Genomic DNA, 11762 nt, shown 5'->3' on the forward strand with positions numbered 1-11762 from the left:
CTGCATTTCGAACCCCACTAGCATTTCTCTGTCTTCTCTATCCTGAACCAAAATGACCCATGTATATATTCACAATGACTTATTTAAAAATCACAATCTGCGGGGGTTGGGGGTGGAATGTCAATCAATCTAGGAATTTAGAGCTTGCCACTCTCTTTCCAAACTGACAGCTTGGTTCCTTTAAACTTGCCATGATGGCTTTTCTTACAGCCAAACTGGGTATGCCCCAGCCGGAGGCAGAAGGGGGATGGGAGACTCTTTAGCACAACCTCCATTTTGTCCACTCTAGAACTATCCCTTGCTATCTTCCTTCACCAAGGCTGAGGGCTGCAGGCTGGTAGTTCATTTCTGCCATACAAGTGCCTGTTATTTCTCCTACAGGGGCCTAAAGTTGTTTCTTTCTAAACCTTTTAGGTCTACCAGGGTATGTGCTTGGTTGCATAGTATAAAATCCTGGGTGTGTGAAGACAAAATTAGTGCTAAGAAAGAATAAAGGTAACAAATTGAAAGTTAAAAGAAAAAAAAACTCTGGGGTTGGGGACTATGGAACGTCAGAAGGACAGTATGCTTCCGTTGCTTCATTTACATTGCTACTGATGCACTTTAAAGAAATCAGAGCAAGTCATAGATGATACATCATGGATGCACAAAACAAGGAGCTCAAACCAGCAACCCATACTTACAGAAAAGACCTCGGCCACACTCATACACATACATACACACATGAATACAATAAATATTGGATACAGGCTTGACTCTGTCTTACAACACTGTATTAAACATAAACATAGATTGTGATATTTTAAGTTAGTATTAGATATTAAAAGACATATATATCATTTTACAAATTCTGTGACTCAAGATCCTGAGAGCTGTCTGTCAAGAACAAAAAAAAAAAATAGGTGAGAATTATGTATACAACTCAACACCGTCAATCAATAAAGATATAATTATAATATGTACATGTATAATATGTTATACTTTTAAATATTAATTTTATTTATTTATGTGTATAGATGTTTTGTTCTCACATATAGCTGTGCATGCCTAGCATCCTTGGAGGCCAGAAGAGGGCACTGGATTCCCTGGACAGAAGATATGGATGGTTGTAGGACATCATCTGGTTGCTAGGAATGGAACCCAGGTCCTCTGGAAGAGCACCCAGTACTCTTAATTGCCATCTCTCCAGCCCCAATATGTTACACATTCATTAACAGATTTGTTGAGTCAACAGTATCACAAGGCTTTTATTATTTTCTTACCTTCATCTGTACCTATGACTTAAAGGATTTTGTTTACTCAGAACACTCTTCATTTCAGTCTAGTCTAGTAGACTCACAGAAGGGATGCCTGTAAGTCTATATACAACATTCATCATTAGAGAAAAGGGCTGATCTTATACACTGATAATGGTAAAAAAAAAATCTGTGAGATCTAAAATCAACTAAAAATAGAGAAGTTTTGATATCATTTTGAAAAAAATATATTAAAAACTAGCCTTCAGACTCTATGGCTTTCCCCCCTTTTTTTTTTCTGATGGAGGGAACAGCAAGTGCAGTCTAGAATCCAGTTGCAAATGAGCAGAAGAGAACTGGGTATTGAAGTGGGGGGGGGTCAATGGCTTATGTCTTTCAGGTGAGTCCCATCACAAGTGCAGCAATTGTTCCTCTCCAATTGCCCACTTCCTTGCAGCTGACAGGCAAAAGTGTTTAGTATTTCTCAATGTATTGGTCATGTGTCTTGTTCTTGATTTGTGTTCTTAAAGCATTGTGATGACAGTAAAGGAAAACCATTTTCTATGACAAGGCCATTTTCAATTCTTGTTCCCTTTCAATCCTAGATCACATGCATATAGATCTATTTCACATGATTACATCCTGGTGTCTGTAATTTTGTGTTTTGATCTGTTCGTTTATTTTGCAAAACAAAAGCAAAACTCTGTTTTTATAGTTCCATTTATTCATGTACTTATTCAGCAAAAATTTATCAAGGTACATATTAGAATTCATGCACTATTTCAGGTACCTCAAATATAAAGACACATAAAATCATGGTCTTTGAATTTTAGAATCTCTCAGCTTAGAGAAATATAGCCAATAATTATAATGTAAAACATTGCAATAAATACATTTTAAAGGGCTCTGTGTGAACCATTTTAATGGCTTCATGTCTTCTAGCTAGATAATACAACTTAATTCTTTTCCTTGATTATTTTTCATCATTACAAACACTGCTACAATTAATACATTCTCTTTATGCATTTTTGTTAACCATTTTCTACAGATAAATTCTTAGGAATGAGATCATAGTCGCGGCTTTATTCATACTTTATAGTTATTGACATACCTTCATATAAGTATCATACAAATTCACCACTTATATTAGGCATTGCCAACAGTCCAACCAGTAAATATTTTTTAGTGAGCTGAAATCTACTAATTACTATCTTAATTTACACTTCAATAGATAGCAGGGTCAGATATTTTCACATACTTAAAATTTTTCTCCATGGTAAGGCATGGTAATACATGCCTGGAACCCAACACAGAAGTCTAAGGCAGCAGGAATCCAAGCTCAAAGGATTCACTGGGCTACCAAGTGAATCCTTGGCTCAGAACAATATTTTTTTTTAAAAAAAAGTACTATTATTCCGTATGAAATTTGTGTTTATGGCAAATTCCTGTGTCATTTGGCATTGGTCTGATAGCTTAATAATTTTTTTGTTTGTTTTTGATTTTCAAGATATGTCTTACTATATTGTTCTGGCTGGTCTGGAACTTGCTATATAGACCAGGCTGGCCTGGAACTCATAGAAATCTGCCTGCCTCCATCTGTAAAGTACTGAGATTAAAAGCACATATTACCTTGCCTGGCACTTTAATATATCTTTTATATATTACATTTATAACATTTTATAACAATACAGTTTCCCTATGTGTTGTTCTCCTTTCTTTGTTTAATTACCTCAATATACACCCATTTTAACATTTTTATTAGTCACGTCTACTTTTCATCATAGAATTTCTTCCACAGGTCTGGTCTTAAGAAATTTGTCCATCAGTAAATAGATATTCTGCTCAGCTGTCCATTTCTTATTCATCTAGGTTTCAATAAATGCCCTACTTGACAGCAGATATTCTTAAAGGCTGAATAATATATTAGCACAAATTATCCAAAACTGAGAAACAGACAAAGGGGGTTAAAGCACATTCTCCCAGTGCCATGCTGGAAACCTCATTAGCAGCTTCTCTAGGGACACACACCTTTGTTATCCAAGTTAGAAACCTGAAAGCAATGCAAGTGATTCTTATCAGGCTATACTACAAACTGACTAGCAGAGACGCCGATGATCTGTCCTCTAGAAAAGCTAACCCCAAAGGTCTCAGTTTAATTGCTGTGCCAGTCACTATAGGGTTTGGCATCCAAGTCAGCCCTCATCAAGTTACTCATCGCCTCAGTCTTTATCAAAGCTTTGTTCTTTCACAGTTCTCTTGAAGCAACCTTCTCTATAGATCTCTTAGGGAGTTGAGGGCAGGTTAGGGTTCTATGAGAATCTGGAAACCTGAATTCTGCTAGCAGACCTGCCAGTACAACCCCAACGATAGCTCACTTCCAGACCCCTTCAACTTCCACCCTGTACTCTAGAAACCACGAGCACCTGTAATGTCAACTGATATCCAGAAAACACATTCAAATGATACTTTACTTCTTTCTATATAAAGAGGTAAAAGTTGAACCAGAATGTTCTAACAGTCCAAGGCACAAGATCCCCAAAACATGAGGGAGCAGAGTGCAAGCAGCCCACCCAGTGTGTCTATAACATTCAACCAGTAAGGCTAGTTTTGGATAGACAGGAACAAACATTCAGGGGAAAGTGGCATGGAAAACTGAGTGTCACTGGTCAGTAGAATAGGCTTTGCTCCCTAGCCCTGCCTCTGCTACCTCTTGAGGGTCTTTGCTCATCTACACCATAAAGTGATCAGGATGATTAAGTGCCCTAATGTGTGAAGAGCCTCCTTGTAGAACTTGGAGTGAGGTCTTGGCTTCCACAGTGGAACAACAACAAAAGGACTGCAGGGAGGTCTGAGAGAATGTGTGTCATTGGCATGAACATGGCCACATCAAAAACCCCAATAGCTCACAGACCATGGAAGTGGCAAAATCTTCTCCAGATGAGACTCATAGAAATGATAATATCTTCCTCTGTTCAGAGTACAAATGTTGACAGTGGGTACAGAAATGACCACTGTAGTTTTCTTCCCCCTTGCTCATGCTATGGCCTACAGGCTGGTCCTCTACAGAGACTGCACCTATTGAGATTTGCTTAACCTGTCTTCTTGCTCAGCTGTATAAAATAATCCGGCCTCCTTCTTTATCTGTATGTAATAACCCTGCTTCTTCATCTGTATGTAAAAACCCTGGTTCCTTCTTTATCTGCAATGTAATGACCTGGCCTCCTTGTTCAGCTGTGTGCAATAACCCCATGTCCCTGATCAACTGTGTAGAATAAATGCACTGAGTTTTGTTTTGTTTGGCTTTCCTTTGATTGTTTCATGTGTTTGTGTGTGTGTGTGTGTGTGTGTGTGTGTGTGTGTGTGTGTACAGCTGCAGCTTCTCCATAGAATCCAGTCTATTTAATCCAAGGTTAGATTGTGAGTTTTGGTGTTTGCCATCTCTTCATCCCCTTGCCGCCCCTAGTCAGGGTTCCACCACCCAAGCCATACAAGAGCATGACAAAGAAAAACCCTTATCGTCCTTGTCACATACTTGGTTTTCAAATAAATGCCACATGCCACTTTCATTCTCTCTAAACCCAGTATTCTTCACAATGAAAACTGAATCTCTAGAGATGCTCCTGCTATTATGATCACTCAGAGTCCGTCGTTAACTAAAGTAGACAGGGAAGTTGATGACACAGCACTGAAATTTCACAGGTACTCTGTGTGCTATGGCACAAAGACAATGGCTTCAGATGGCCACACAGCTGACCTCCACACCTGACCTAAATGAATTCCTCTGAAGAAACTACTTTCCCTAGGAGACTCAACTGGATGATCTTTAGGGTCTCTTTGAGTTTGACTCTCCATGGCTAAGGCCAATGGGCCTGTGCACATGTAGCAAGGGCTCTTGATGGCTGGGCACACAGGTGGGTCTGTTAGTCACACGAGGCAATAGTGTCAAGTCTGCTACTTGCTTACCTCTCCTACAACCTCTATGATGTCCCCGACTTTCAGCTCAAGCTCATCATCATTCTGGGGCAGGTAGCTGAATGCCACCTGGCATCGGCGTCTCCGTCGATCTCCTGAATGGGAAAAGCAAAAGATTTAGATACAGTTCTTCTTCTACATCCCATACTAAGGTTTTAAAGAGAGGCTTCCCAGGCATGCAGGCAAAGTAAGCTGATTTGTCTCAAATATGCTTTCCGGGCCATAGCTAGAGGCACAGCAGCCCTGGTCTCTTAGAGAGGCATTAGAAAGCAGAGCGATGCTTCTTGGTGTTTTGAAAAGCTGCTGGCTCAGAAACCCATGGACATGAGAAACTGATCCATTGGCACAGAAGGCAGAACCCCCACCCTGGAGCACTGGAGCACAGTGTTGCCTTATACGCGCTTCGATAGATGGCACTTTCCATTTGTTGCTGTTGGTTTGTAATGAAAGCTGATGTGATGTGCTAAAGAAACAAGGATGGTCTACTTCTGATGCTAGCAAGGCAAAGAGCACTTCCCCCAAGTGTGCAAAGCAAATGAGAAAGTGGCCTGGTCTTTCTCTTACTAATCGTCACCCTTTCAACACAGTGGACCTCAAGCCTGATAACCCAAAGCCAATTGGATTTCTGCTATTCTTGGTACAATTTCAAAAGTCCCACAGGGTTCAACATAGCCATTTGTGTCCCAGGGGATTCATTAGCAAGATGCCTGGCTGCTTCCACAGAAGCAACATGGGCAAGTCAAGGTTAAAAGTCAGAGCCATACTTCACTTAGAGGACACTGACTGTTATATCATGCCATTTATACAATAGGTCCCACCGGGCAACCTCTGACTTGGAGCTGGTACAGATACAGACACTACCATCTAACGGGCATCTATACTGCCCATGTGCATTGTGGGAGCAAAAACCATGCATGTGGGATGACGTGCAATAGTGGTGGTGGAAGCCAGGGAGTGGTGTATGAGGACTACGAACCGAGATGGGCATTGCTCAGAGGCTTGTTGCTCAAAACTGAATACCTCACACCATTTCTTCACACCACTACATGGCCTAGAAAAATCAACAGGATCGACGACTTCAAAGAAGTGCATTTAGAAAGGCCAGCATTATTTCTGGGTACTGCCTCTGGAGACTCTTATTCTTTTCTAAGCTTTTCCCTGTAAAAGGAAGTCCCTGTCGGGATGATTACAGGGCACATTAGCCCTACTGCCTCCCACCCTCTGAATGACATCACACAAAGAGGAAGGTGTTGGAACTACATCTATGGGTTTCCTGATCAATATTTTTCAAAAGCCAGTGGCCTAGTTTTCGCTTTCATTTTTCTCTGTCTGTACCACCTCCCTAAGGAAGAACAGGGTTGAACACAAAGAAGAGGGCAGAAGTTCAGAATCAATATCTTGTCTAATCACATCTTTAGCCACTATACTAATGTTCTCCACCTTTTTGAACAAAGTCACAAGCTACTGAATCTTGATAAGAACAAACTCAGAGCTCATAGGCACATCCTAGGCTAGCAATGTGTCCTGTTAGCTGACTGAGTCATGTAACCTTGTAGGGTGGATCTAGCTCTGAGTGCTGAGGCAGGAGGATCCTAAGTTTCAGGCCAGTATAGGCTATTCAGTAAGATCCTATTTCAAAAACAAAAATGAAAAACTACCACTATTGCTCTATAGCGCCCAACAACACAGAAGACAAATCAAGTACTAGACACTAAGTGACACACACTTCTCATTCAAGCAAAGAAAAATCTGGGTGACAGGGCAATCATAGTGCCCTCCCCACCTCCTCTGCTTCCCTATATAAGTCCCTTGAGATAAAGTTTTAGGAATTTGTAAGTTTTCATTTTCTAGGGTTTGTTTTTATACATTTTATTTAATTTCAGGGGGTGGGAGAACTATACATGCATCACAGTGTGCACATGGAGGTCAGAAAACAACCTGGAGAAGACAGTTCTCCTTTATCATGTAGATCCTAGGTGCTGAGCTTAAGCCGCGAGCTTAGAGACAGACGCCGCTATGCCCTGAACCATCGTATCAGGCCCCCGTTATCTATTTTTATGTTGAACTCTGAAAATACAACTCTAAGCATGAAATGAAGTAACAAATGTCTGAAAACTTATACAATCACAGAAGCCATGAAATCCCAGACCAAGGTGAAATAACACCAAAAGGCCCAGAGGGGGTTCTAGGTAAAGCCATAAAATTTAGATATAATTGTTAATGGAAGGAGGGAAGTCAATTATATGTAAAATGAAGTAGTCAAGTGGGAAACTGCAGACAGAAAGGCTTAAGCAGGGAGGGAGGGAGGAGGAGTAGGGAAATCAGAGGATGAGGGGGAGGCTAACTGAAATGAAGACGGTATCATAGGTACTCATAACCCAACTTTAAAAATGAGTGGAAGGATAGTAAAATACATGGGGAATAAGAGAAGCAGGGAGAAGGAGGGATACTGAGGGTTGACAGGTTAACCAGGGATGGGGAGGAGGAACGGGAGAGAGCAGCAGGACTGGTTGGCTTAATCAAAACTAAGAATCTATGAAAAAGCCTTATGGAAACTCATTACTTAATGAACGAGTTTCAAAATATAACATTTTTGCAAAGAGTTGTCCTGCATGGGTGGATGATAGAACTGTCAGAAGACATGGATTATCAAATGAAAATCACAGTATACGACACAACATCTTATGGCCTTCTCAAACACCTGATATACTGCAGTGTGCATGCAGTGTGCAGGAATAAAGGTTTTTGAAAATTTAAAACATATCACCTAGCCTAATACTGTACAAAAGGCAAAGGCCAAAGTGATATATTCTTAAGGAACAGATTATTCCAACAGATTCAGGACCTAGAACATACTCATCTGACTTCACCTCCTCTAAATCTGTGTATTGGAGACCATAAAAGCTTACATGGTATCAAAGGAATGATACATCCACTAATTTCCTCTCTGTCAGGCTAGTCAATATTTCTTAAATGGTTCAGAGGTCACTTAACTGGTGCCATAAAATCACATAATGTACACTGTCAACATACCAAGAAAACACCTAGAGGACAAAAAGAAAGATTCAGAGGCAGCTGGTGCTAAAGGTGACCTGACTTGAACCCATGCAGAAAGTCTTACCTTCTCTACAAGAGGCTAGCTCAAGAGCATCTCTCCCTTTGAGGAATTTCTTTGGTTCTTTGAGCCAGGGTCTCCCAAGGTAGTCCAGACTAGCCTCAAATCTATGACTCTCCCTGCCTTTGCCTTCCAAGTGCTAGGATTACAGACCTGGGCCATCACACCTCCTGATACCCATATCACTGGATCGCAACCTCATGAGTTATAAATAAAAGAGTTGGGATGAGCAACCATTTTGCAAAGGAGGAAAAGATGAGTGACTTACTCAGAATCACTAAGCTAGTAAGCGGCGGTATTTTCCTCTGCTTGTTTTTAGAGGTTTCTCTCCAGTCCCAGAGAAGTGAATCGAATCACTAGTCCCAAATTCTCTGCAATTTGTATTTACTGTTTCCTGTAACACTGTGACACTGCACCAACTCTTCAGTTCCCAAACTGTAAGCCTCCTGTATTTCTGGACTTCAGCTCTGCATACCATTGACCTGAACTTGAGTGTTGGCTCCACAACCCAGTTTGAGCATGAGGAGGAACACAAACTGCATTCACCTAGTATAACCTAAGAAGTTTCAGGGTGTCTTACCATTTTTTCTTGCCCTATCTTGCCCTATCTCACTGACATTTACTAGTGAATCATAGCATTCCTTGAAATGGTAGTACAATTCTGTCACTTCCTTTTGAGAGTTTTTTTTTCCTGAAGATTGGAAACAAACATGACTTGCCAACACCTGGGATTTGCCATCTCTTATTTTCAGCCACCATCTTCCTGCTCAGACCAACCTGTGACACACATAATAAGCATGATCAACGATATATATCTATGTTAGAGAAACCAGAAAGTGGAACATCTGTGTTTTCCTTCTTCACGGCAACATCACTGCCAGTGTCTAGGTCACTTCTGTGTTTCCGAGGCAAGGCCACTTTAACATCTCGTGCATTATTGAGAGAAAGAAACGACATAATGCACGTGCAAGTATGTATGCAGACATGGCTTACCCAAAAGTATAAATAAGGAAAACATCCCAATGCATATTTGCTACGTCCCTACTTAATATCCTGATAGCATGTCAGTCCTAAAATACACATGCGTGAATATGTGCTCATACGCAAGAACATGGGCATAGATATATAGCAAAGCAGGCGTAACCTCAAATTTCTCACTAGAGCCAACAGCCACACTCTATTCCTAACAAACTTGGTTAATAAAATAACATCAGCCAACATATATTGAGCACTTATACTCAATGCTTAAGATTCTTAGTTTCATTATCTGTGTTGTGCCATTTCATTTCTAGATTGATCTCTAGATAGATTACTGGCTCTCTTTTTTATAAACAATGAATTTGAGGAAGACATAGAAATCAATTCTGTCACCAGAGGTTTTATAGCTTATAAGTAGAAGGCTTTGTATTCAAAGCTGGTGACATAATTCTAAAGGTGCTGCTGCCCACCCAGCTGGCTGTTCTTAAAGTAAATCTCAGTTCTGTGTTGAGGCTTCAGAAAGACGTGTAGGGGTCAGAGAAATGGTCCAGTGGGTAAAAGTATTTTGATCCTTAGAATCCACATAAAGGTAGAAGGGGAAACTGATTCTACAAAGCTACACACACACACACACACACACACACACACACACCACATACTCTAAAATAACTAGTAATAATAATAATAATAATAAACAACTGGGTGAGTTAGCATAACACATGGCTAAGAGTTGAAACCACAAAGTGAAAAGACCCAAATCACAAAACTTTCCAGCAGCTACTAGGAACTGGGGCTTACAGGACCCCCGCTTAAAAGAAATCCTCCAGTTATGTGGGAAGACATTACAGTATACTCCCTTTCTCTAAGGTTGAAGTTGCTGAAATTAGAAACCACACCATGACTCCAGTCCCAGGATAAGGCACGCACTGATGTCTTAGACCCTTAATCCTATAGTATTGTGACATGTGAAGCTTTCACTAGACCAAATCTATTCACTGGCCACAAAAATATAACAATTAACATCATGAACAGAAAGTCTTTGGGTCAACTGACAATACCGACACTCACAAAATCTACTTTTTGACAGTCCACATCTTTCCCAACAGAAGTAAACATAAAGGCTTAAATTATTTGATGCTTGGGTACTGAGGATGTAGTTCTCTTAGTAGTGTGCTTGCTTAGCATACAAACAGCCTTGTCATGGTGATATATTAACACATGCCTATAATCTGAGAGAGAGAGTGTGAGAGACAGACACAGAGAGACACAGAGAGAAAGACAGAGACACAGAGAAAGACAAAGACAGAGAGACAGAGCAAGAGAAAGCTACTCAGTAACCAAATTACAAAAGAGAAAAGTACTGTTAAAGTCAAAGAGAAAAATTAGAAGTCCCCAATTCCCCATTTCCAGGGTTACTTCAGGCATTTCTCCTAGACTATTCTGGGAACTGTATGTACCAGGGCAGGGCAGACCTATTGAACATAATTTCTGTGGTAGGGCCAGAAACTTGCTGTTTCTCCACCTGGTAATGCTCACAAAATCTAAACCTGAGGTAACAACTCAGCACCACAAATTATAAGCAATAGAAAAACACCTCATAGGAATAGGCAATCATCCTTGGAGGATATGAACCCATTGATTCTCAGTCTTTGCTACACACTAACATCTCTTCAGGACCTTTCAGGAAACTACTGATGCCTTCCTAAATGGCAGTCCCTGAGGAACTAGATCTCCACAGAAAATGTTCTCATTCAGTGCTGGCAAAAGAGAAAATACCAGATGCATCAAATTTTATGAAAGACTACAAGCATCAGCTCAGCAGGCCTTCCCGTGGCATCCAAGAGACCGGGAGATCATGTACTGAGGAGTGTATTACAATTTGTCTGATATGCTCCAACAGGTGGCAAGCTTGACAGGCAGGCAGATAAGACTAGAGTTAGGGAGTGAGAAGCAAAAGCTCTTTCTGTAATGAAAGAATATTGACTAACAACATAAAGCAGTGTAAACACACAGTTTGTAGACATCAGAGAAACTTGATTCTGCCTCCTGAAACCACTGGGTGAATCTTACTGAGGACTGGAATATTTACAGAGCTTCCAGGTATCTCCCTAAAATTACCATTAATTACAAAAAACCAGGTCCTCTTGATTGCTTCACCAATCAAGAAGCAAGCTGACATGACTCCTGACCAGCTGCAACTACAGACCCTGTGCACAAACACTGGTTTTAATCTAGCCATCAGGAAACTAAAGTAAGGAACTACACTCTACAAAAACTGTACTGATTTTTTTCCTTTTATTAAAGTCTGTGTAACAAAATATTTCTGAGGGGTAAGAAACTGCTCTACTCTCAAAAACACAAAACAAAAAAAATCTGATTTCACAAATGAATGGGATTCCTGTATGTGCAAATCAATCTCTCTCTCTCTCTCTCTCTCTCTCTCTCTCTCTCTCTCTCTCTCT

At 40.5% G+C, this 11762-nt stretch overlaps 1 protein-coding gene across 2 annotated transcripts in view; it reads right to left on the reverse strand.

Moving 5' to 3' along the window:
* Sh3kbp1 (SH3 domain containing kinase binding protein 1) overlaps positions 1-11762 on the reverse strand; it is a 330974-nt gene that overhangs the window by 161052 nt on the left and 158160 nt on the right. For both annotated transcript variants that reach the window (XM_028772689.1, XM_028772690.1), the window contains one exon: positions 5199-5302. In XM_028772689.1, coding sequence (XP_028628522.1) covers positions 5199-5302 — 104 coding nt within the window. The remainder of the gene's footprint in view (positions 1-5198; positions 5303-11762) is intronic.

The sequence above is a fragment of the Grammomys surdaster genome, unplaced genomic scaffold, assembly GCF_004785775.1.
Source record: "Grammomys surdaster isolate TR1022 unplaced genomic scaffold, NIH_TR_1.0 217, whole genome shotgun sequence".
In the NCBI taxonomy this organism is placed as follows: Eukaryota; Metazoa; Chordata; class Mammalia; order Rodentia; family Muridae; genus Grammomys; species Grammomys surdaster.